This window comes from Balaenoptera acutorostrata, chromosome 14, assembly GCF_949987535.1.
Source record: "Balaenoptera acutorostrata chromosome 14, mBalAcu1.1, whole genome shotgun sequence".
Taxonomy (NCBI): domain Eukaryota; kingdom Metazoa; phylum Chordata; class Mammalia; order Artiodactyla; family Balaenopteridae; genus Balaenoptera; species Balaenoptera acutorostrata.
This window is the reverse complement of record NC_080077.1, coordinates 31,951,352-31,979,037: the sequence shown is the minus strand read 5'-3', so window position 1 is coordinate 31,979,037 and position 27,686 is coordinate 31,951,352. Positions and strand designations below refer to the sequence as shown.

The following is a 27,686-nucleotide window of genomic DNA, read 5'->3' as shown; positions in this document are numbered from 1 at the left end:
AACAGTATAAATGGTGAAAAATAGGGGATTGGTTAGGTCAATTATGGCATGTATGAAGCAGCTTTGTACGTACTGATACAAAATAATCGACCCTAATATGTTATAAAGGTTAAAAAAAAATAAGGTGCAGAGCAATGTGTATATTACATAATATTTGTGAAAAAAAATAAACTACCAACTCTAGAGTATTTAAGGTAGGATACACAAGAAACTGGTAATAGTGATTGCCGATAGGGAAAGAAACTGCCTAGCTGGGGGATAGGGATGGGACTAACTACTTTTCACTGCATCATGTGCATACATTACCCAATCCAGAAGAAAAGCGTTTTTAAAGGAATGCTCCCTTGAACTTCATACCTACTCTGCAGCGCTAAAACGCAATTCAGACTTCTGCTTTGAAGGGAGACATCTCAGATCAAGGACTAAGAAGAACTGCCCCCCAGATAAGTATGCCCTGTCCCCACAGCGGCTGCTCCAGGACTTCTGTGCTCTGTCACTGACCTCACCATGCTCCAGTTACCAGGCTCAAAACTTTAGAGTTGTCCTTGATTTCTTTCTTTTGATACTTTCCCCATAACTGGTCAGTCAAGCCCAATTCCTACTTCCTTGACTATCTGTCCCTTCTTTCTCATTTTCAATGCCACCACACTTGTCTAGATGCTAATCATACACCTGAACGTCTTGACATAAGTCTTTGAAATGGCTTCCTCCTTCCAAGACATGCTGCGGCTAGAACTTGATTCACCTTTCTAAAAGAATGCTTTCCATACCATGACTTTACTCAATAACTTCTAGTTAACTCTTGATTATCTGCAGGTTATAAAATCATAACTTCTCAGCCTGGCATTTACGGTGATCTACCACCAGGTACAATTTAGCCTAATGCGGCAATTGTTTTCAAAATGCCTTGCTTTTAACACCTCCATGATTTTTCCAAAGGATTCTTCCTGCTTATCATGCTCTCTTCTCCTTTCTCTTTATACAAATCACATACAACATAGTTCAAACACTATCCATCCAAGAAGCCTGCCAAGATCTGTTTAGTTCATGGTAACATTAGTCTGTTCTGAACTCATACCTCCCTCCTTCTGTACTGATTTGGTAATTAATCACACAATATATAAAATAAGGGATCTCTTGTATATTATGTTTTTTTTTTTGGCTATGATTTAACTGTTGATATTTTTATGTTTTCTATTTTATACTTCATGGTATCATCACATAGCACTGCCCCTCAAAAACACTTTTATTAAAAATTATTAAAATAAAACCTTTAGAACTACTATTACCCAAAAGGTCACGCCCAGCCTACTTTTGTCTACAGAGCTATTAGATGGAATTAAAATTTGAAAAAGCTCACCATGAAATTTATATAAGCCTCCCAGGTGATCTAGTAGAGTCTCCAATGACTTGGATACTGGGAGCAACTCTAAAAATCTGTGGATTACTATATCAAATACTGGAAGGAATCGGAGACACACATTTCCAAAATAGATGGGCAGATACGGAGACTGGATCGGCACAGGAGGATCGACCTGCTCTGCCAGGCCCTCAAAATAGAGCTTCTCCGGATATTTCTGTGGAAGTGAGGAAATGGTAAATGTTTACGGGATCTTTTGTAATTTTCTTAAAAAAGGAGCTAAATAAACCTGTCATTTTTCGAAGAATATAAAACTGTGTTTGTTCCTGCAATGCAACGAAATCTAGAGTCCTTTACTCACCAAAAATCTCTATTATCCCAAAGATATACCAAAAGAGATTTACATACGAAAGGATTGGTAATAACTCTTTTCATTTTGTATTGTAAGTACCCATGTCTACTAAAACTGTAGTTTCAATTTATTCTTAACATTAGAGATACTCTAGAACCTTGAGAAAGTTTAGGGAGCTAATTCACTTCTATACAGACCAGAGAGAAAAGAGCAGAGCTGCAGAGAAAACAGCCAAGTCAATTAGCCAAATACCTAAAGCTCGGCCTTAAAAAGGATTAATTGAAGCACTAATTTTAATTAGTACCTTGTGATAATTCATGTGCTTGGTGTGCCAGTCATTCTGTAGCCAGTGTTCTGGGGAATTTTCCTTCACAAAGTCACTTACTCGATTTCTAAAATCATTTGGTTTGAGCAACAGCAACTGAATTATGAAATAACAAACCTGGGCTTCATTCCCTTCATGACTACGCATGGCCTTTGGAGAAGAACAGAAAAATTAAATGAAAATGCCCAACCTGTGCAAAAGCATGGCTCTAAAGAGTCTAAATTTGAAAGCAGTAAAACTCACGATTATTAGAATTTCATTATATGTCTAGTCTACCCCAAAACAACTGTTCAGCATTCCTCAAACATATCTGACCCTTTCTTGCCTATTTTTGGCTCTCACCTAGAATGTCCATCTTCATTTTCTGAAATTTAACCCACCTTTTAAGATCCACCACCTAGGTAGATGTAATCTCTCACTGTTGCCTGGCAATATTTTCCCTACACCTCTAACTTATCCTTTTATTTTACTGATTTATAGACTTACCTTATTTCCCTTACTAGACTATAACCATCTTTATATCTATGCTCTACAGCTAAGAGGTAAATGTTAACCACTTAAGCTCTCTAAATATCACCACTATAGTATTAAAAAAAATGTAGCATTGTCCAGCCTGGTTCAGTGATTTTTCTTAAAATCTGGCCTGAAACAGACATCAAAATCAGGAGAAAAAACTGCTTGGGGAATACTGGGTGGCTATAAGAAACACTCAGTTATGACTACAGCTACCAAAGTGTACAGAAATGGTTATAAGTACTCAAAAAAGATTCAGTGACTTTTTAATACTTCCTGCCTCTAGTAGGAGCCTTTGAGAATCAACTCAGGGCATTACAAGGCCAGGACCACATCTGTCTTATTTACTTCTATACCTTCTGTGCATACAACACAGTAGATATTCAATACATGCTTACTGAATGAATGAAGAAATTGGGGAATCTCTAGTTCCTTAGGGAATTGATAGCAATACTTGATTTATAGTATAAATTTGTTAAATCCTTAGAAACAACATAGAACAGATCAGCACAAGATCCATTAGTCATACACATCGATCCAAAAGAGAATGGGACTGCTGAGAAGTCTGTTCTTAAGTAAGTGTATTCTTACCAGGCAGAGAATTAATCTGTCCAATGTAACAATGTTGTACTTCCATACCATGTCATTAAGAATTTCAATGCATTTGTTGAGTTGCTGACCCCCAGCTGATGTAGAGAACTCATATACCAGGAAATCTGCAAATGTTCTCACATGGACTACCAAGGCCCGAGCTCCAATTCTCTCTAACACTCTGGAAAGCAGAGAGTAAAAAATAAATTGCATTGCTGTAGGGTACAATGGATTGCCAAATGGCATGCAGATCTAGGTTTCTGGCTTACCTATAGCCAATCTGATTAATATGATCTGTTTCCAGGAGCATTTTCCAGAGAAGACAAAGGAAGAGAGGAGGAGAGCGCTGTGCAGAAAAGTGGGTAATGATGTCATTTTCATTCGTCATTGACTTCCACTTCCTATACTCCTCCTCCACGTTTTTTTTCAGATTAAAACGGCTTTCCTGAGGTACATTATTTTGTTTAAAGAATGCCTACAAGGAAGATCAGAAGTTTACTTCAATGGTTGTAGTAAAAAGGGCTATGGCTACAGAGTCAAGAAACCAGCTCCCGGCTTGACTCTAACACTAATAAATTCCAGGTGACCTCAAGCAGCTCAGTAATCAAGGCCTGAATTTCTATACTGGGAAAACACAACGGCTTGATTGGATTATCTGTAAGATTTCTTTCCTAGATTTTCTAAACAGAAATTCCAAGCAAGCCTGAATTTCAAACTTTCTTCAATCATCTGGTGATACTTCTGCTCATCTTTGGAAAAAAAAAAAAAGGAAAAGAAAAAGAAATTTAAGTACTCTTCGGTTACATATTTTAGTATATATATAAGGAAAATCCATTACACTAGCCGAGTGATTCTCAGAGTATGGTCCCCAGCCCATCCGTATCAGCATTACCTGGGACCTGTAAGAAACGCAAATTCTCAGGCCTTATCCCAGACCTACTGAATCAGAAGCTCCGCAGCTGGGGTCCAGCAATCTTTAGCTAAACAAGCCCTCCAGGTGATTCTGATAAGTTTGAGACCTACTGTTCCAGCCCTATTAGAAGTTAACAGAAAACAGACGTTCATTATGCCTAAAATTTTCTCTGAAAAGTGGAAGACAGGTGAGGTTTTCCTTTCTCCATATTATAAAAGCCAAATTTATAGTTTTGCTCTCTGTGTGATTTTAAAAAATCAGTCAAATGTACATGATGTGTATTCTGTGAAGTTCCATTACATTGTATTTCTCCCCGTTCCTGTTCTATGAGAAAGAATTTTTCAGTTAATGTGTTAAATCTCACAAGATTCTAAAAGTGTTAACTAGTAAGATGAAGCCATAACAATTAAATTTTTAGAAACATATCCAGTCCTATAATAAGACAAGGAAAAACTCAAGAGATTTTGGAAGTAATAGCAAGGATTTACAAAAAAAGAAATAAAAGCTAATTTTCTCTGGGTATCATCAAAACTCTCTAGAATAACACAGTAAATGGGAAGAATGATTTCATATACTGTATATTCAATATATAATTCAAGATGAAATTACCTGCAGTGGGCCTGGAAAACAACTAAGAGTGTGTGAAGCCCAATTATGAGGAGTAAAACTCATGATGGTCTGAAGGATGTCTTTACACCAAGTTCCCTGAATTGAATCAGAGCCTGTAAAAAAATCTAAACACAAGCAAACAAATGTAACCCAGATATAAAAGATCATGGCCACAATTCATAAATGATATCACAGAAAAGTCACAAGTATGTACACTCAGAGAATTTCACTGCAGTGCATTCACTACTTAACTAGTAATCACATCGGTAAATATGAACATAACTAGTGAAAAGAAGACAGAAGACATTTGGTATCTTTTTTTTTTTTTTTTTTAAATTACAGAGCACCAATGATAAAAGATTGGTACAGGCCCACCACGACTGCTCATTTAGTTCACTCTGACAATGAGGTATTAGCACTTCACTGAGCCAAGGAAATAGAACTAATAAAGTACCACATATCTTTTCTGGTGGTTGAAACAGCTATAGACTATAACTCTCTAAACCAAAGAGGTTTATTTATGTAAAATAAGACAGTTTACACAAAGGTATTTGAGGTTGCTAAATTCAATAACTATTTCTTTAAAATAGCCATTCTCAAAGTGTGGTCCGTAGACTCTGTGGGTCCCCAATATCCTTTCAAGGATTCGATGAGGTCAATGCTACTGAAATAATAATAATACTAAGATATCATTGGCCTTTTTACTGTGTTGAAATGTGCACTGATGGCACAAAAGCAATGGAGGGTAACACTGCTGGCCCTCAGAACAAATCAAACAGTGGCATCAAACAATACTAATAGCCACTGTAATCTTCACCACAAAACACTCTTAGCAGGAAAAAAAAAAAAGGTGCCAGTTTCACTTAAGAATATCCTTGATAAAGTAGTAAAAAAGATTGTATCTCAGCCCTTAAGTACATTTATTTGTAATATTCTGTGTGATAAAATGGAAGTACGCATAAGGTGTTCCACCTACACACCAAAGTATGATGGGTATCTTGAGGAAGAATACTTGTGCGATTGAGTACTGGGTCAAATTAGTTCTTTTTTTTTCAATGGAATTCCAATTTTACTTGAAAGAACATATAGTTTTCTGGATTTGGGCATTAGGCAGACATTTTCTTGAAAATTAACAAAGGGAGTCTGTCACTTCAAGAAGAACAAATGACTGTATCTTTTACCAATGATAAAATTTGGCGTTTCAAGTGAAAATTAGAATTTTGGAAAACTTATATACACTACCACAAGCCTAATAGTTTTCCAAAACTTAAAGAATTTTTCTAATGAAATCTGTAGTGAGATTAAAAAATGTAATTTTCTGATACTGCATAATGAAATGCGTCAACATTTACAAGCTCTATCTACAGAACTCAGTAAACCAATGTTTTCTAAAAAACCAATTCATGAAGTCACAAAATATGCATGAACACAAAATCCATTAAATGTACAAAACAGACCAGTGGGTTATAATGTAACAGAGTACGAAGAGTTCACTGATAGGACTTTGTACTCCATTTAAGAAACTATCAATTTTTCAATTTTGTGTGACATCAAAGACTATTCATAATTAGCTGAAAAAGCTATTAAAATACTCTTCCCCTTTCCATCTCCTATCTGTGTGAGGCCATTTCTTTTTTACTTACTTCTACTAAAATAACACTTGCAATAGGTGAGATGTAGAAGCAAATATGAGAATCCAGCAATGTTCCTTTATATCAGACATTAAAGAAAGATGCAAAGGGCTTCCCTGGGGGCACAGTGGTTAAGAATCTGCCTGCCAATGCAGGGGACATGGGTTTGAGCCCTGGTCTGGAAGGATCCCACATGCCACGCAGCAACTAAGCCCGTGTGCCACAACTACTGAGCCTGCGCTCTAGAACCCACGAGCCACAACTACTGAGCCCACGTGCCACAACTACTGAAACCCGGCACGCCTGGAGTCTGTGCTCCGCAACAAGAGAAGCCACCGCAATGAGGGCCGCGCACTGCAACGAAGAGTAGCCCCTGCTCACTGCAACTAGAGAAAGCCCACGCACAGCAACGAAGACCCAATGCAGCCATAAATAAATAAATAAATAAATAAGCAGCTCTATTAAAAAAAAAAGAAAGATGCAAAAAATGTAAAACAATGGTACTTCTCACTAAAGTTTTGTTTTGGAGACAATAGGGTTTATTTTTCATAAAAATTACATCATTTATGTTAACATGCAATAGGTTTATTACTGTTATTTTAAAATAAATCAAATATTTTAAAAACTCCTACTTTAATATCTAACAAAGTAAATACCATATATGTAATCCATATAACAGAAAATCTTTGGGAATTTCAATTATTATTATTATTTTTTAAGAGTATCAGTGGTCCTGAGACCAAAAAGCTCAGGAACCATGACTTTAAAATGATGTCAGATGACCAAAAACCGATGTTCAACCTAGTTAAAATGGTAGTACACAGAGAAGAATTTATGTTAATTACTGAAATGGTGAAGATATGAAAACAACAACTGGTTTTTTGGAAACAAGTGAGAAGAATCTTTTCAGCAGGTTACCCTCCCCCCGGCCCCTTAGCAGTCAGGAGGGACACAGCACACTGACTCATCTGCTTCTGTTGGGGGCGGCTGCATATTCACTGTACCTGTTACGTGAGTTGCTCTAGCTAAGGTCAATATCAGGGCGCGGTTCAGTTCTTCAGATTCCGCTGAAAGCACCGTTTTGGGATCGCTAAGGAAGCGTGTAAACTGTGGCTGTACCTCCGAGCTACCTAATGCCGTTATAAGCCTGAGTGCAGTGCTCTCAACACTGAAAAGTGGGAGAACAAAAACAATCATTAAAAGATTAAGCTGCAGGTAAAATCTCAGAACTATAGAATTAAATCTAATTCTAGGTTAATCACAACAGGAAAACATGCAAACTATAAATTTCCCTTCTTTGATTAAAAACAAACAGACAGGGACTTCCCTGGTGGCGCAGTGGTTGGGAATCCGCCTGCCAATGCAGGGGACACGGGTTCAAGCCCTGGTCCGGGAGGATCCCACGTGCCGTGGAGCAACTAAGCCCGTGTGCCACAACTACTGAGCCTGTGCTCTAGAGCCCGTGAGCCACAACTACTGAGCCCGCGTGCCACAACTACTGAAGCCCGCAGCGCCTGGAGCCCGTGCTCCGCAACAAGGGAGGCCACCACGATGAGAGGCCCGTGCACCACAATGAAGAGTAGCCCCTGCTCGTGGCCAACTAGAGAAAGCCTGCGCAGTGACAAAGACCCAACACAGCCAAAAATAAATAAATAAATAGATCAATAGATTAAAAAAAAAAAAAAAAAACAGACAAATGAACTCGTCTTTTGTGTGAGAATGAGCTTTGCTTAATTTGTTTTAAAAACCCGAGGTGCCAAATTTTACAGCAAAAACCAACTGACATTTTTACACATTTGAAAAAGATAGCTTGTAGTCTGCAGGACTAAAAAATTTCACCTGGATGCACAGCATTTCAAAAAGTACATCTTTTAAAATATGAAATATATTTTCACTTAGAGAAAATCAAAATGACATGCTACTTTAACCATAATCTGAAGTATATTTGAATCCAGTATTCTAAAGGGCTAAGTTAGAATACAATGTCAAAGGTCTTGGAAGTACTTGTTCTCAGTCCAAAGATCCCTAGGCAATAATTCAACTACCTTACTAGGTTTTTATTTAAAAAGCTGGACTCTACTTCTTCTATACTGGAAATAAAACACTCCAGAAGCCCTGGAGTTTTATGACAGTGAATAAAAATACTGTAAGTTAATGGATTAAGTTCCCCATCCCCAACAAAGTTTCTAATAAATCCAAGGAAAGACAGTCTCCAATGAGCTCACCAGAGATGAAGCTGGTTCTGGTTTGTTTGTGCAACTGCAGCCAAAGTATGAAGATGACTCAGGAGCTGAACTCTGTAATGAGGCTGAATGTGGTGCATCCGGTAGCTGAACATCTCAAGAAGCGTGTGCAAGATTCCCCAGGCATGAGACTTGAAAACAGTTGGCAGAAGCTGACCTTGAGGAACAAGACAATTTAAGGCACCAATCGGTAAAAGCTATGTATTAAAAGATATCTGAAGAAAAGTCACAGAGTAAAATCCATGCAAAGATTCTGATCATGAACACACACACATACAAACATACAGATACACATGCACACATATATACACATATATTCTCCAAATTTTCTCCTTAATTTGTACTTTAATTTTAAGGAAGAAAATCCAGATCCTTATTTTTGGGTTGGCCAAAAAGTTTGTTCGAGTTTTTCTGTTACAAAACGAACTTTTTGGCCAACCCAACGATACCAACTTTGTTTTTTTTTTTTCTGGAATTTGACAAATGATACTCAAGTTCATCTGGAAAGGTAAAATAAGAGCCAGGATATGGAAAAAAATTACTCTAACCTTCCTCACTTCTTTATTTATTTTTATTTAGTTATCTTTTAAATTACTTTTATAAAGTTACTGTTCCCAACCTTTTGAAGCATGAGGATCACTTTTTAATACACAAATTGTATCACACCCCCTCCTCCCTGCTAATAAAGTTTAATTTGACTTTCAATTATCTGGAAAAAAGAGTAACCATGGTTAAAATGATACTGTATTAGTAAAAAGTTAAAATTACCTCAAATCAGAAAAACACTTCCATATTAGAAAATATCTATTATTTAGAACTGCATAACAACAAACAGACATCGTACAATGTCTTCTGCAATGCAGGAACACCCCCTGCCTATTGCCAGTCAGACTTGGTACTCATTGCTGTCCCGGGCAAACCAGAAAGAGAGGCAAATGGGACCGTGGGTTTTTATATGAGTACAGGCATCATGTCTGTCCTGCTCACTGCATCCCAAGCACCTAGCACAATTACATGCCCCCTTTTTTTTAACCATAACTTTACTTTAAAACATGCATCCCACTCCCTTGACCCTCTGTGAGGGTCTATCCCTCTTTTTTGTTTTATTTTTCTCTGTAAGGTTTATCACCTGACATATTCCATATTTTGATTATTTACATTTTTTGTCTGTCTTCCTCATTTAGCAGGTAATCTCTATGATGGCAGTGACTTCTGTACACTGCTATATCCCTAGCAACTAGAAAAGTATACGTTGAATGAATGGAAGCGTTAATGGTTAAAAACACCAGAAAGTCCTGCCTTACTGATAAATCCTTTGATGCCCAGAGACTCTATTTCCATATAGACCAATAAACGGCTGTACGTTTCCACTAGGGCTGGAGCCAAGGCCACACTGGACTTTGCATGAGCAAGTTTTATCACTCTGGTAGCAATGCTGTGGATAAGGCTGAGGAGAAACAACAACATAAAAGAAAAGAAAAATTCATTATTTTTGACATAAACACAGGAATTATTCTACTTATAGAGAACTTGGTATAAATCTGAACTTAAATATATGAAATGAATCAGCTCTGTTTTAATCATTTAGGTTGTACAGGACACATGGTAGTGATGCACTGTACAACCTGAGACTAATTCTGGTTTCCACGCTGCTTTCAATGTGCCTCAGGATCTCTCTGCTCACGGGAAAGCAAAATTTGGGTACAATTCATGTACCCAACTCAAAATTTGGGTACATGCTTGAATGGTTTTAGGCTGTTTTTCTTTTTCAAATATGTAACTAAAACCATTTAAGAAATTAACTTTTGTTACAGAATTACTTAACAAATCACTGGTAAGACCCAAATGTTAGGTACTAAAGGGACTTTCCTCAATTTGGTCACATATGGCAGTAAAGCGCTTGTATAATTCTAGCACAATGTTAACCATTTGAAAAAGAACATGGTTTTTCTAGAACCAATGACCCCCCACCTGGAGGCCCACACACACATTCTCTTTGACCTATGCAGTGTTTGAAGTTTGAGCCAACACTTAACGGTTGAGAGTCTAGAAATAAAAGCCCTTTCCAAAAAAAACAAGAACTAGCTACACTAGTGTTCATTCTTACATTGCAGAAATTAGCACAAGTGGCAGCACCGTGAGTTGAGCCCCTCACACTCCGGTCAGCCTCAACCCCTCTATACACACAGGCTTCCGTGCACACTATTACCTGACTCGCCTTCACGCAGCCCCAGGCAGGCATCACTCACTTACATTATCAGCTTGGCTCCTATGGGCACTTGAGGTTCTAGAATCACACCCAACAGAGCCCCTTTCCGTCTTTTAGAAACCATAAATGTCAATTCTAAAAGCACTCTTATGTATAGTCAACATAGGGAAGATATTACAGTTTTTGCATCCCTGGACTCAGCAATTCTACTTCCAGCAAATTATTTAATAAAAATGGAATTATGGATAGGTGCAAAGACAGCCAGAAAGGTGCAAAGACAGCCAGAAAGATAATCTTCATAGCCATCTTTATAACACTGAGACACTGCAATCTCAGTATCCAACTATGTGGAACTGACTAAAGAATCATACATAGACACACAAAAGACTTCTTTGTAGCAATTAAAACAGATATTCCTGAAGAGAACTAGATCTAAAAACGTGTTTAATTAAAAACAAAAAACAGGTGTTTAATAGATTACTATGAGAAAAAGGTGGTTATAAAATAGTACTGTAGTTAAGAACACATTTTGAAAAAAACAAAAATACCCCTATAAATTCATATATTTATACATAGAAAAAAGACTCAATACATATATATAAACATAATTTTACAATGCTTATTTCTTATGGAGGGATTATAGCAATTATTTTCATTTTCTTTGGGTTTATTTGTATATTCTAGAATTCCTATAATAATACCATTTTTGTAATAAAATAAACCTAAAGGTTTTTAAAAATATACCTGGCCATAAAATATACACACATAATCATGAAATCAAGTCTTTGCTGCACTGATATCAATTCCCTGACATAGGACCAAATAAATAGAAAAGAACATACCTCATTTTGGCATGAACTGTCAGTGAATCCAGGAGGTTCATTGGTAAGGGAGTAATAGATCCTGAAGCCAAACAGCTCGTTCCAGGAAGAGGTATCCTCATAATTCCATTTCCATAAATAGTTTCTACCAGAGCTCCCATGGGTAATGTAAAACATTCTGAATTTGTAGAGTATGCATTACACAGCAGGGCGATCTTATAGTCATTCATCTGTAAACTTTTATTTCTAAGACTCTGCTGCAGGAACCTAAAATTTCAAGTTCCATTAAACAGAAAAAAATGCAAATAATTTCTAGAAAGGTAATTTGCATTTCTAAAAAAGTTTAATTTCCTGCAACTATATATTTATTCCTATAGGTATTATAGTTTCTGCCCAAAACATAGTGTTAACACATATAAAAGACTGAGAAGCATTTCAGAAAGAATGTAAGTAATTATAAGTGAACACTGAATGGTTGTTAAGTATGTACTATATATACTGCACTAAGATTCAGAATATGAAGAAATAACTCACAGATTCATGAACTAGCCTTCTACTTATCTATTTGCTTAAGTACAATAATATACCTTCATTACAGATGTCACTAAGAAAAAATGGTTAAGGGTTACCTCATAAAATGAAAGCCAAATGAAATGTGAAGTCTGACTACCCTACAGTCTCCTATGAAGAGATCTGACAGTCAGTCCTTTTCAGAAGTTCAGCCATTCCTAACACCCTTGACGGAAGCGCAGTCCTATCTAAAAGAGGGCATCTTCTTTGAGTAATCGCAGCTTTGGAAATGATGTAAGGGAGCATGCCAGCCAGATCAGCTCAATCAATCCTGGCAGCCCAGGGAGTGAAAGGTATCTCAGTCAGATCATGCTCAAATTCCAAGTACTTAAGCAATTTTGAAACATTTTCACATAGTTTTGGAAATTAAGTATTTTAACTAAGGCAAAACATGTAAAAGCAAAGATTAGACCTGAAAATTAAAAAAAAAATATATATATATATATAAAAATATGTATCTCCACATACATATAAACAGGCTTGGTTAATCTTCTAGTTGCTTTCTGCTGCAATTGATCAGGTTCCCTTAGTTATAACGTACACATTAAATATTTACCCTTACCTCCAGTGGATGTGGGAAGATTTCCATACTTCACATAAATACTGAGACCAATATTAGTCTACAACCCACTATTTATTAAATTAAAAAAATGAACTGTCAAGCTACAAACAACTTACTCATGGTGAAGCTTTAGGGAATGAGGTATTGGAATCTGTAGCTTGGAGTTGTCATTTTGGGCTTTTCTATTGAGGTGAATCCAAATGCAGGTCATTGCAAAGGCATGAGTTGACTGGGGTTTGTTAATGTCAGGAACTGGGATAAACTAAAAAAGAACAATTTAAATATAATAAGAAAGAGTAGAATTAACTAATTATATATATTTTAGTAATCCATTTCTGCTATATCTCATAATTTAGCTCCAACTGTCCTTTGACTGTTCAATAACACAAATCAGAAGATCTAACAGCTATCAAATATTGAAACTATTACAAGATTGTTTTTACTTGCCAAGAAAATAACAGAAATCCACAGGTGCTTAGTCAAGCTTTTCCTACTGCCACAAAGCATTCATAATCATTAAATTTTTATTCTTGGACTCCCCTGGTGGTGCAGTGGTTAGGAATCCGTCTGCCAATGCAGGGGACCCGGGTGCGAGCCCTGGTCCAGGAAGATCTCACATGCCATGGAGCAACTAAGCCCGTGTGCCACAACTACTAAGCCTGCGCTCTAGAGCCCGTGAGCCACAACTACTGAAGCCCGCACGCCTAGAGCCCGTGCTCCACAGCAAGACAAGCCACCGCAATGAGAAGCCCACGCACTGCAACGAAGAGTAGCCCCTGCTCGCCGCAACTAGAGAAAGCCCGCGTACAGCAATGAAGACCCAATGAAGCCATAAATAATTAATAAAATAAATTTATTAAAAAAAAATTTTATCCTTTAAAAATTAAACACACCATTATGAAAAAAATTAATCACATCATTATCTTACTGAGTGTGATAAATATGAATACAGAGTTTCTAAAAGTCACATATATGCTTTCCAAGAACATATAAGAGACATGCAATCTAAATGAGTAGCATCAAACATATTGTTTATTGATGGGTGAAATGACATGGATGTCTGGAATTTGCTTTAAAATCATCCGGCATTAATAAAAAAGATGAGGAAAGAAGATGAAATAAGAATATTTCTTGGACTTCCCTGGTGGTGCAGTGGTTAAGAATCCACCTGCCAATGCAGAGGACACAGGTTCGATCCCTGGTCTGGGAAGATACCACATGCCGCAGAGCAAATAAGCCCGTGTGCCACAACTACTGAAGCCCGTGCACCTAGAGCCTGTGCTCCGCAGCAATGAGAAGCCCGCGCACAGCAATGAAGACCCAACGCAGCCAAAAAAAAAAAAAAAAAAAAAAAGTATTTCTTGGTGATGGGACAGGAGTTTCTTTTTCTATTTACTCTACATTTTTTGTGCATTTTAAAATTTCCATAATAAAATGTTTCTAAAAAATGAAAATCATCAGGCTTCCCTGGTGGCACAGTGGTTGAGAATCTGCCTGCCAATGCAGGGGACACGGGTTCGAGCCCTGGTCTGGGAAGATCCCACATGCCGCAGAGCAACTAGGCCCGTGAGCCACAACTACTGAGCCTGCGCTCCGCGACAAGAAAAAGGCCGTGATAGTGAGAGGCCTGCGCACCGCGATGAAGAGTGGCCCCCGCTCGCCACAACTAGAGAAAGCCCTCACACAGAAACGAAGACCCAACACAGCCAAAAATAAATAAATAAAAAATTTTTAAAAAGTACACCAATCACTATGCTATGTCACAGAAATCAGAGCAGATATGTTAGGTAGCCAAAATTTCTAAAAAAAAAATGACAATCATCAATATATACCATATTTTACTCAAACATCTTATATAATAAAACACTAGTGTGACACACTCAATTGGCAAACAACCAAAAAAACCATATTAACAGATACTGATGTTATGTGGTCATTCAATGTGTATAGATTAAAACAGTTTCATGCTTTAAAAAATTGTAACCCTCTTTAGAATGTAGAGAAAGAGCTTGTCATACTAGATGTTCAACTGTGATTTAAGATAAACTTCAAAAATAATCTAGTTCAATTTCTTCACTTTATACAGGAGTAAACTAATGTCAAGAAAAACTGAATGTCTATCCCATGATCACAGCAATCACAAAAACTGGGAAAAGAACCATGTTTCCAGCTTTCAAGTCCAGTGCTCTTTTCACAAAATCACACTAAAATCCTTAAACATAATTTAGACATAATTCTAATCACATTGTTAACTATTTAGTAAAACTTACTTCTTTTTCTGGGTACAGAAGGTCAAAGAGCTTCATGACAGGGAGAAAATCAGCTAGTGCATTTTTCTGAATACTTCCAGAAATGAATTGCAAGAGAACCCACATCAGATGATCTCTGCCTTTAATCAGTCCTCGCCCTGCTAACTGTAAAAAACATTCAAATATAAATCTACACAGCCAGTTAAAGAAACAGATACAGTAAAGTTTAAAGAAAAAAAAAAAAGAGAGAGAGAGAGAGAAACCTTGTTCTCAGAAAGTTAGCATCTAACGTTTGCATTTACTAATTACTTATTCTCCACTCAAGGCACACCCAGCAAAGCCTTTTAAATTATTTTAATATTATATGTTTTCTCCCTGACCTCCAAAACAACTATGCATATCAAAAATTAAATGTTTTAAAACATGATTAAGTCAATCATGTATGCATGAGAATCAAGTTTAATTTGGGAATATTACTAAAAATATTTCATCAAAACACAAGGAGTACTTTATTATACCAAAAGGATTAAATTAATTTTTTTTACTCCTCAAGGACTGGTTATCAAAAACACTTATCCTGGTTTCCTGTAGATGATAACAGAAACCAGTGGTGGTGATAGGGGTGGTGGGTAAGTGGTGGTTGAAAGGATTTTAACAACTCTTATGAAAAAATTTCCCCAAAATAATCTAGACTATCAAGATGTTACAGATACAACAACACTATTTTATTCCCATTCAATGTGTCCAAAGCCTTATGCCTAAAACCAACCCTTCCCACAACTTACTCTTCCACTCGAATTCCCTGTTTTGGATTTATTGTTCTACTCTTTCATTCACTGCCTAAGCAGAAACCAGTGAGTGATCCTAGATTTCTTTTACTCCCTGTCACCTATCGTCACCAAGTCGTATTCACCTCCCAGCATACCGGGTTTCTGGCTCCTCCTCTCTGTCCTGGTTTAGGTCTTCAGCATCTCTCACCCAGACCACTGCAACAACTCCCTTACTGATTTCTTTGCTTCTGATTTTGACTCCATCCATCTCTACATCACTGTCTTCCTACATGTGGTCATTAGCAGTAATTTTTCCAACTTGTATATGATGATGTCATTCCCTTCCTCATTTGCTTCCCAAAGTAAATTTAACTCAGAACAAACACAGGGTCATATAAAGTTCTCCATGTCTGGTCTTACCTTCCTGCTTTCCTCATCTCACCAACACTTTCCCTTTTATATTTTTCTTTCCAGTTATCACACACTTCTGTCCCTTTCCAAATGACCATCTTATTGTTATGGAAACACTTTCCTATCTTTTCCTCTTGGCAAATTTCTACTTGTCTTTCAAGTAATAGTTTCAAGATCCCTTTGATAAAGCCATTCCTGATGTCTTTAATAGGGACTGTTCTCTCATTCCTATCACAAGGAAACATGCTTCCATTATGTGAACTATAATATTATAATCAAATTGTTTATACCTATATCTTCCCACCGGTAAAGAGCTCTTTGAGGGTACTGTACTAGTGCCTTTTCATTTTGTATCTCCTGGTCCTTGCACTGTGAATATGTGGAATGAAGAAGTGAATGCAGTTTTTATGGTGACAAGAAAGTGAGAAGTTAAGAAACCATAAAGGCACTGAACAAAACAGAAATCAGAGCTCCGAACTTCTGTTCACTAGGTAACATCCACACCAGTCTAAAACATACTAATCAACAGGTAAAGTGGCTCTGACAAAGGGTGTGGTACTTACCTTCTGATGAAGAGAAAGGACCATATGTGGAAAACTTGCAAACTGGAAAAGCACAAAGAAAATGAGCTGGCTCGAGAGATGCTGCCAGAGGAGTTGGCTTGTTCCCCCATCATCAAACTTCTCCTCGGTCTCCGATCGCTCCATGGCATAAACCACCAGATCCACCAACTGGTCCTCCAGCACAGGGCAGCGCTGCTTGTGCTGTAGGGCAGAGATTAAATACAGTATTCCAAAAGCCTCCCGGTTAGTTTCAGAAGTTACCAGTTAATGGGCATTAATCGTAACAAGAGGCTGAGAAGCATGGAATGAAGTTGAACTTAGAAAGTTAAGGTTAGATTTAGTCTATTAAAGCTGCATCATGTTACATTATCATAGAGGATGAGTATCATAAAAAATTATTTTTCAGGTCTCACACAAAACAGGCTTCCCATTAACTTTTGACTTTCACTATAGACATCATTGTTCCACTATGACAAAGGGCACTACACAGTAGAAAATTTTATTATTTATTTTTTGAACAAAGATCATTTAAAAGACAAACGAAATGGGGATAACAGTATTAATTTTGCAATCTAGCTCAAACTATGAAAACCCTGGATTTCCAGAAATTAAATACGACAGGAAAGCAAACAAAGTAGTGTGTGATCTATTTATTTAAAAGTAATCACATGTTTACACTAACTTTATATACAGAGGTATATCTAAATAGCTTCCAGATTACTCAACGTCTGTTTTTCAATGTGTGGTATTGATCTGATACTGAAAGGAAAACTTCCTCTACAAACAAAAAAATACTTGATCTCAAAGTTAAATCTCTGCTCTTCCCTCTTAGAAGCCAAACATAATGCAGCTTTAATTTTAAATTAGACTATTTTAAAAATCTAAAACAAGGAAACGAATTGAGTTTAAACACTAAAAATGAAAATGCAACTTCCCTTTCTAGAGGCAAAAAGATTTATGCTTTTTTAAAGTGATTTTAAAAATGTACTTTTACCAAAAGAAATATGTTAAGCCATATTTTAAGCCATTTTTATACTTTTAATAAAATATGTTACATGACTTAATAGCCAGGCAGTTGGAAGCCTTTCTAATGAATACAATACTAACATAGATGCTTTCCCTATAAACTTTAGATGTGATTATTAGTTTTTTGCCATGAAAAAGGGATATGATTTCTTTAAATTTAGGGGGAAAATGCAAAATGGGGACGAATTTGGAAAAAAACAAAACATAATGAATAGCATCCCCTCTTTTGCATGCTTTCTGCCAGCTCCAAACTTGTAAAGCTCCAATATAGCTGCACTTTCTTAAAGCATGCAAATAAAACAAACATCTATCCAAAACAGTAAGCATCAATGGTTGTTTCATATTTTTTTCCAAAAACACAATGCCATGATCACAGTTCAATCACATTACAGGTTTACGAAGAGCAATATTAACACCACCAGTTGGGACTACAGTACTTTTCCTCCAAATGTAATTATCATTATGAAGCAGAGCAAAGTGCAACAGACAACACTACAAACTATTTCTTAAATCAGCATGCAAAACTACTGTGTACAGGGCTTGAAATTCACTAGTTCTGCCAACCACCAACAACCTAAGAAATGTGTCAGACAACACAAATTTAGAGCGAGATCATTCAAAGTATACAAGAGTCAGAAAAATTTGTGAAAAGAAGTAAAGCCAGAATTTCCAGTAGGAATTTTTCTTCAGCGATGGAAATTTGCTGCTAGTTGGAAACTAACCAATTTGTCATCTATTCCTCCATCCGTGATGGTCTTCCATCAGTCTGCTTCACGAAAAAAAGAATAAACTAAACAAAATTGGTTTTTAGCACCTGGGTCATTTTTGAGTTTCCCTTATTAGTATTAGCTATTTGTTTCAGAGAACTGGATTTTTACCTACATATTTTTAGGAGTGCAGTGATTGATGGTCATATAGTTAATGATTTAGAGGAAAACCAAAAATATTAAGATTTTGGCAAAGTAAGAACAACTAGGAAATTTACAGTCAAAGCTGACAAGCTTTCAGTATATACCATGACTCAAGACTACCCCCAGATTTTCTGTTAATAATTAAATCAGTCAGGAATCTCTATGGTACCAAATGCACTGGTTAGTCTGAGGGTAGCAGAACATCTATCAGAATGAATATATTTCCCAGGTGTTTTTGGTTAAATCCAAGGATAGTTCTCAAACCAAGTTTAGGCATAGCTTACACATGTTCCTTTTTTTACTTGCCAATTTTAATAAGATGAAAAAAAAAAAAAAGAGGGAAAAGTCTGGAATATAAAATGATCTGTGCTACTAACTACTTTAGAATAAGTTTTGCTTTAGTTTTCAACTGCTAAAAGATAATTACATTAAAATTAAGATTCTCCACCACATAAATTATTTTATAAAGTGGAAGAAATGAAAATTTGTAAATCAGTTTAATGATCTGTGAATAGAGGCTAATTATCAATCATAGGGTGTGATAATTCTGGTAGCCAATGGATGCTATGTCTATGGTTATTCACAACTTGCTGAAAGCTTTCATAAATTTAAGTCTTCAAGATATAGGCATACAAATTGAATTAGTTTACATCATATGTATATGCATGTTTAGTTAAAGCCTGTTTTAACAATAAGAATCTAAATTCAGTATTTTAACAATGCAATTTCTGCATAACAGCTCAAACTGTATCGGAAACTTGTATTAAATTTTCAGTTTTGGTAAACACTGAAAATCAGGCACAAGGAATTAATAGAAACATTAAGCCCCATCCATGCCCCTGATTTTTTCCCACCACTATTTAAAATGGCAAATGATAATGCTTTCCGTCTTAGTAAGCATATCCTATATTAAGTGGCCCCTGACATTTTCATATAACAGTTTTGGTACTGCTTATGTGGTGCAATTTTAACATATTGTACTTAGGTGGGCGTAAGTTAATTTAAAATCATTATTTCAGTGCTAGAAATCAATTTTAAAGCAGTATCTATTTAGGACAGGTTGGGAAGAAAAATCCTATTGTATGTCATTTATCATATTCTCTACCAATCAGAACTGGAGTCCCATGCCAGTTAATACCACTTTCAATGGTGCCTTTTAAGGATAAACTGAGTGATCAGTCTAGTACTTCACTGTCTCAGGGTAGCCAGAGTTCATATACCACCACATAAGAGCTTGAGGAGTGAATCTGTTTTGTAATGCTCTTATTCAGTAGAAAGAATACAAACTCTTGTGCAAATACACAAAACAGGATTCTTACACTGTGAACACTCTACCTTGCTGGTCACAGAACTGGGCTATTTATGACCTTCTGAATGCAACCAATTTTAGGATAAAATACCATAGCCCAATTCCTACTGGAAAATGCAATATGGACAGCTCTTAAAAGGTTTCAAAGCTTTAAGTAAATTATTGCATTGCTAGAGAGAGGACAAGAAAGTATAGTGCAGGATATAGTTCTGTAATGATAAAAGATGTGATGAGATAACTTGTTTATTTTTAATCATATGCTTCTTATACAGTGTGCTCTCATTTTCTACCCTACTCTCCAGGTGGTAAAAATAAGATATCAAGTCAATGCAGCATATATCTTACAAGTGCGCTCACTACAGTTTTCTCCCAAAACAATTAATGATGAATTGTGAACTTCTGACAATGTTTACACTACAGTGAGATCAATATTAATAATGTTCTGTCAGCATTTCCATTATAAACTTTATTTTTTACGGATTTATGTCTTAGTCATAAACTTTTTTTAGGTTGAAACTTGTTACTGAAAGAATCAGATCAGAAACACCCTTCTCAAAATTTTGTCAGTTTCTAGTTTGAGAAGAGCTGCCCCCCAAAAGCAAAAAGCTAAGGATGGCTAAGGATATCTGGGGGAAGGTACTTGCAGCTCAAATGACCATGGGTACATTCATTCACCAAACTGCAAAAAAAAAACTGAGTCAAGTATGCCTTAAAGTTCACTGCAAAAATTAGTTTTAAGACATAGCATGAAACATTCTTTCAAGGTTCACTGAATACTTACCTCTAACTCAAGTGAAAGCTGATCAGAGTTAATGACTTGGTGTTTAAGATGTTACATTGACAGGTTATGTGAGGTTAACTGTCAGATACTGTGGTGTGAAGCAGTTTCCGTTTCACATGAACAAAGGCTTGTCCAAACAAGGAGACTTGGTAAATTTTTCAGAAGAAAAAACTTAAAATAATAAAAGAGATACTGCTACTAGGGTGAGGTTTGGCATGCAAAGTTTCAACACTGAGCAAGTTTTATGGCCAAGCTATATGTCCTTAAAAATAGGGCTTTATAAATGGAAGCACTGGCACAACCTTCACTATAGTATTGCAAACAGCAACGCTATTTTATATAACCTAGACAAGAACGTCTTTTTAAAATCAAAAAGCTGGTCTATTTTAATATGTTGGGCTCAAAAATTTTTAACAAAAATAATGAGAACCACTATTTTGCTTAAAATCTCAAAGGTGAAAAGTCCTGGAACAGACTTGGGACTGTATAAGAGTTTGGTTTATAAAGTTTGGCCATTTCGTGTTCCTCCTGCCACAGGTGGACTTCAGCTGCGAGGCGCTCACTGCAGGAGGAGGACACTTCTGGCAAAGACTGACAAAGAAGGGTGTTTGTCAAGCAGGTGTGGGGTCACCTAAGAGTGTGACATTTCTTAGTCAATCCCCATGTTTCCAAAAAAACTTCCCCATGTAAAGCGTACCACTCCAACTTTTAAAAGTAACATATCTCTGTTAAAGTGCTTTTGTTCTCTTTTTTGTTTTGTTTTTAATTTGTTTTTGTTTTTAGGCAAAGCAACATAAGTATTTTTATTGATGTTGTTGTTTGTTTATGTTTTAATAGTCTGGAAAGATAAAGGCCACCACAAATCTTTCCATCTCTGAAAATTCCACCAGGCTAGCTTTAGCCCTAAAGTATGAAAAACAGTAAAATGGAGTGGGAAGGAAAAACAACCCATCAAAAAAGTGACAGGCTTTATCATGTGCCAGGTGTTGTCTCTTGATTTGATTAAAAAAAAAAAAAAGAATATTAAAAAAAAACAAACACCAAAAACCAAAACCAAAAACAATCCACCAAAAACAACTCTCATATCCCAAGAAGAAATTCATTTTAGTGGCCTTGGTCTCAGCATGGTCCTGCCAATTTCAAGCCCCGACCATACATGTATTCTCTAAATGGAATCAGTGGCTACAAAGCGGCCAGCGTATCGTTAGTCACAATACAACAGTAAGGTTGTGAACATACCTGAGCAATGTTCAAGGTCTAGAGCATTGGAGGATGGGCAGGACAAGACAGGACAGAACAAAAATAAAGGAAGAAAAAAAGAAAAGACAAAACAGTGACTATGAGGCCAGCCTCAAGGAACCCAGAGTCAGCACAAACCCTCCCACATGTTAAACCACCAAAAACACACACCAAAAAGAAAAAAAAAGTCAGCAATGGAGGCCATGCTGAAAATACCAAGGGTTATAAAAATAGATACCCGAACAACAAAAAAAGTCAAAAATTATGGTTAAGTCATGTGTAGGTTTCTCTGGCAAAAGGTATACTTGAAACTGGCCTTATAGAAAAAAAAGCAATGCAAAATAAACCAATTTTTAAAATATCTCCTTCTTAATTTAAACATTCTTAAAGCAATATATAAATGATAAGAATAATACATTGTTTAATAAACCATATATTTAAAAAAAAAATCACCAAATAGTTCTTAACTGTTTTGCTCAGTTAGCTATAGCAAAGAAAAGAGAAAAGAATAGTGCAGATTCTATGCAGAATTTACTAGGTTTCCAGCACAGTACAGTACCTGCTTATTTAAACCTAGCATATTGCAGACCATATCCCTGGAATAAGGCTGCTCCAAAACATATCTCAACAAAGCAGTCTGTGGTTCAAAGAGATCCTTTAAAGAAAATAAAGAAAATTATTGCTTCAAGATCAAAGTTAATGTTAATTCAAATAATTTGAAATTGGGATCAAAAAATCCTCTAAAGGCACTTGTTACCTTCACACAGTAGGCAGTATCTAGTGGAAAAAAATCATAGGATTTTAGTGCTTACAATTAATCTGTTCCCACCCCTCATTTGATAAATGATGTACTGAGGTGAAGGACTTGCCCAAGGTCATAGAGGAAAACTTAGAAATGGCTTCAGCTACAGTCACGTGAAAGTCTTAAGCATCAGTGTAGGGAAAGGATTTTTTTCCCCAGAAATCTAATCAAAGAGGAGTGGAGGCAGTTTCTAATCATTCTCCTACAAGTGTAAACATAAACATCATTTCCAAATTTGGAGAGGACAAATGACTTGACAGCTCACAGGTTAAGAGTTCAAATCCTGACTATACTATTTCCTAAATGTGGGCCCTTTTAGTCAAGTTACTACTCCACTCAGTGTCTCAGTTTCATCATCTGGATAATGGAAATATTAAGATGATAGTTAAGAATAAAGTTGTTGCAAAGTTAAGAATAAAAGTTGTTGCAAAGTAAGCTCTTAAAACAGTGCCTGGCACATAGTAAGTTCACAATAAGTTTCTCTGTTTTCATTATTACTGCTATCATGATCACAAATTCCATTTAGTTTACCACTTTTTCATCTTCCAAAGTTTTGCTGACTAATATGCCAAGAACCCAGAATTGTCACTTTAGTTGCACTATTTTACGCTCCTCACTTTTGGAAAAGTTTCCTAATCACTGTCTATGTCATTTTTGACATGCAACATTTACATGAAAACTATCTTGCCCTCCCCATACCCTGCTCTGTCACTACTCCAAACCCCAAGATAATAAAATAAATCTATCATATTTCATTATAGCTTTATGTCTATATCACATATTTCATTTTACAGATATTTGTGGATTTTTTTCCTTTGAGAAATTTCTACTCTACTTTTGTCCTCCCCTTTTGAAAAAAATCTAACAAATAGGAGGCTCACTCTTCAAATTTTAGGGACACTGCAAATTCATTTTTGGTCCCTGCTTTGTAAAGGAAAAGTGAAAACAAGGAATCAATTAAAAACTTCAATTTTCTAACACCAAGTGCTTTGCCAGAAGTGGACCATTGGAACATAGACACCTGCAATATCCTAAACCACAGGCTGTACTTGGATACTGAAATCATATGATAAACCATAAACTATCTTTCATTAAATATTTACTTCTTCAGTCTATGAAGAGACAATTTAGCATTACACATCAAATAATCCAGGATGAAGACCCTTAGATGGATCAAAAGTTCCATCATATTGAGCAACATACCTTATCATATGGCAAGAGGCCTTTCAAAGGAAAACGGAGAGTTGCAGGGTCCAATTTCCATGAATTACAAATGGCACCTGAGTTATTTACAACTGGCAGAAGGCTGCAACGGCCTGTATGCATTACAAAAAAATGTTTCTAAATAAATGTGAACATAGCAACGCCTGGTCCTTCATTCACTCTACAACTATTTAATGAATATCTATGCTGAACCAGGCACTGGTTAAAAATATGTTTTGATTAGATAGAAGTTTGGGAATTTTCTTTGATTATTTTTAGCCCAGATGGTTAAAGACCAATTTGTACAGGCCTTCCAAACTCACAAATGTTGCATTTGTCCAGGGACAGAGGTCGGCAAGCTACAATCAATGGACAAAATCCACCTGTTTTTGTAAAGTTGTACTGGAACGCTGTTGCTTTTGCACCGTAATGGCAGAGTTGAGTAGTTGCAACAGATGGTATAGCCCACAAAGCCTAAAATATTTGTTATATCACCATTTATAGAAAAAGTTTACAGACGCTTAATCTAGGGTCAACCTGAGTAACTTTAAACATGATGCTCCTAGAAGCCTTAGATGTAGTCTATGACCATCAATCAGTTCATGTATCCAAATGCCTGATAAATACTGTCACTGCGATGTCCCACAGGCACCTCAAGTTCAACATAACTTAAACTAAATTCATCATCATCCTTCTCAATCCTTCCATAATTCATTAAATGATATCAATATCTACTCAGTTACAAAAGCTAAAAGCCTAAGAATTATCTGTCTAGTGTCTGTTTAGTTTATTTTTGTATTTCCAGTGTCCAGAATAGCACCTGACTCACAGAAAGTGCTAAAAACTTGGTCATTGACTAAATAATGTGTATATTCCAGGCTGTTCTGAGGCCACCATGATTTCTAGAAATTATTCAGGAATATATATGAGCACTGCAAAAATTGCAAATCATGTGCTTATTTTTAAAAGAAAATTCTGAGAATCTAACAAACATGGAAAAATGGAAAACAAAATAAATGAAATACAGAGCAAAGGTGTAAATTGGAATGGGCTGAGTCAGATAATCGAGGGGCAGATCTACTGCGACTTCCAGTTGCCTAGAGATTCCATGGTGCTTTACTAGCTCTACTATAAGTTCCCTCTAATCACCAGGAAACACATCTTCTAGAATGGTTCTATTTGAAGCTTAGACCAGTCCAGACACTTGCTTTTCCTTCCCTGTACTTAACACACAAAGTACCTGAAGCAAGTAAAAGGACATTATTAAGCTCCTAGAGTTATACTAAAATGACAAGTCACCAAGACATGTATAAGATACCATCCATCAACTTTGTTCAATAGTCAGATCACTAAAGATCAGGTACTATTTAATATATTTTGAATTATAATCCTACCGCAAATGGAGTTGATCCTTGCTGTGGGCCTGAAGGTATCCACAAAGTCTGATACCAGGTTTCCGAGTAACTGAAACAAAACACAACAAAACAGAAAACAAATAAGTATAAAAATAAAATCAAGATTGCTCTGAGGGCTTCCCTGGTGGCGCAGTGGTTGAGAATCTGCCTGCTAATGCAGGAGACACGGGTTCGAGCCCTGGTCTGGGAGGATCCCACATGCCGTGGAGCGGCTGGGCCCGTGAGCCACAGCTGCTGAGCCTGCGCGTCTGGAGCCTGTGCCCCGCAACGGGAGGGGCCGCGATGGTGAAAGGCCCGCGCACCGCGATGAAGAGCGGTCCCCGCACCGCGATGAAGAGTGGCCCCCACTTGCCGCAACTAGAGAAAGCCCTCGCACGAACCAAAGACCCAGCACAGCCAAAAATAAATAAATAAATAAATTAAATAAATAAATTAAAAAAAAAAAAAAAAAGATTGCTCTGAATACAAGAATCATTTACATAAAATGAGATAATATGTAAAGATTTAGTACAATTCCTGGCACATAAAATTACTCAAATGTTAGTTCTCTTTTGCTTCCTTCCAAACAATTACTTACCAGTTCATTTCTCCCTGAATTAAGCCAGGTCATACCACCATGTTCTTAGCTATTTGATGAAGCTATGTATATTTCATCACATAATATATAAACTGTCTTAGCAGGACAGCAGAGAAATTAAAGAAATACATATTATGTATTATCTAAGGATAAAGTGACTGTTAAAAGAATAAGCACACAAAAAATCACATTATTATCTAAGAATAAAGTGACCATTAAAAGAATAAGCACACAAAAAATCAGATTAATGTAACGATTTTTAATAAAACTTTCTATTAAAAATTTTAGAAAATATCAAATTTACCCAGTGTGGAAGTTTTCCCTCAGGATATAATTTCCTGATCTCTGTGACTGCAAAATATGCTGGTAATAAACAAGCATTTCTTTCCAAGATATATGCTATAACCTAAGAAAAATAAGAGGGCGATGTTATTATTTTGACTAGTCCCACAGATAAGCCCTTTAAATGCAACAACAACAAGGACTATGGTATTAAAAAGTAGAGATGTTACTTCATGGATTCACTGGGCTTAAACTGTAGCATAAAAAATGTGTTTATATGTGAATATCTAAAAATGAAGATTAATAAATAATAAAATGACTGCTGATAGTAAGAAACATTGAAAATGCATCAATTATTGGTAGACTCTAATAGGAAGGCAATAGACTAACAATTCTTGCAACATTGGTTACAAAGCACAAAGATCTTTTAAGTGGTCCACAGGCTGATGTTTTAAAATGGTTGAAAATACTTTAATATCAATATTGTTGTTTTCATAGTTAAAAACCATGAATTAATTAAAATATAAAATTTCCCTTTGAAATACAATGAAAGTGAAATAGCACCTTTAAAACACGATTTTTGTAGAAGTAAAGAAATGGAACGTTTTACAAACTACCATAAGTTTTAAAGGCACAGAACTATGTAAAACTAGACTTTTTTTAGGATATGATCAATGAATTGCAGACATGTTTAAATTACCTCTCTTGCTGCAAGAAGCTGCTGTACAACAGCTGAGCTCACTGTATTGGGAATTGTTAAGGTTTTCTCCAAAATCACTTTTAAGAGATCTCGAACACCCTGATAGAACAAAAAAGTCATAGGTTAAAATATAAAAACGTCCCCGGTGCTAGTTAAAACATCTGAAGTTTACAAGGTTATACACTTGGGAAAAAAAATGTTACCCTCAAGGTCACACTTTTGATTTTTTCTGAACCACAGCTAACATTCAACCCCCTAACATTAACCCAAGGGAAGTGTCATGTTCCAAAGCAGAATTCTAAAGAATGGCTTGCAATATGAATGAACGAAGAAAGTCACTTATAAATAAAAATTAAACTTTCCACACTCTGCTAGGCGTTTTTGACCTTCACAACATTAGAAGAGTTTCTATTACTATGAGGGTCCAAAAAGTTTAATTTGAGCTTAACAGACAGAAATATATTTGAATATAACTTGAAAATACTCTGAAAACAGGGACAATAATACAAACTTTCTGGCAGATGACGTTTTCTACTCCTTCCCGTTGCATATTCTAACTTTATTCCCCTTTCTCATCATCCATCACACACTTTAATCCCTCAAACTTATCGAATATGGCCATTCTGTTAACTGGTCATCTACTCATATCTATTACCAGTTGCATTATTTCAGAGCAGAATCTGATATATAGAGAAGAAATTTCATTCCATAGTATAAACAATGTGATCAATCTTATAAAAAAGACAGAC

The 27,686-nt window shown here is 36.2% G+C and overlaps 1 protein-coding gene across 2 annotated transcripts in view; it reads right to left on the bottom strand.

The window, feature by feature from the left end:
• MED23 (mediator complex subunit 23) overlaps nt 1-27,686 on the bottom strand; it is a 45,182-nt gene that overhangs the window by 10,334 nt on the left and 7,162 nt on the right. The window contains exons 6-23 of one of the 2 annotated variants that reach the window (XM_007190866.2): nt 26,938-27,036; nt 26,260-26,361; nt 25,358-25,427; nt 23,964-24,076; nt 22,518-22,613; nt 21,959-21,976; nt 16,693-16,893; nt 14,970-15,113; nt 12,816-12,961; nt 11,589-11,834; nt 9,842-9,984; nt 8,520-8,694; nt 7,299-7,462; nt 4,664-4,788; nt 3,411-3,616; nt 3,142-3,322; nt 2,017-2,187; nt 1,361-1,577 (exon numbers count right to left, since the gene is read on the bottom strand). In XM_007190866.2, the coding sequence (XP_007190928.2) occupies nt 1,361-1,577; nt 2,017-2,187; nt 3,142-3,322; nt 3,411-3,616; nt 4,664-4,788; nt 7,299-7,462; nt 8,520-8,694; nt 9,842-9,984; nt 11,589-11,834; nt 12,816-12,961; nt 14,970-15,113; nt 16,693-16,893; nt 21,959-21,976; nt 22,518-22,613; nt 23,964-24,076; nt 25,358-25,427; nt 26,260-26,361; nt 26,938-27,036 (2,617 nt within the window). The remainder of the gene's footprint in view (nt 1-1,360; nt 1,578-2,016; nt 2,188-3,141; nt 3,323-3,410; nt 3,617-4,663; nt 4,789-7,298; nt 7,463-8,519; nt 8,695-9,841; nt 9,985-11,588; nt 11,835-12,815; nt 12,962-14,969; nt 15,114-16,692; nt 16,894-21,958; nt 21,977-22,517; nt 22,614-23,963; nt 24,077-25,357; nt 25,428-26,259; nt 26,362-26,937; nt 27,037-27,686) is intronic. The other variant, XM_007190867.3, reaches the window with a different exon arrangement.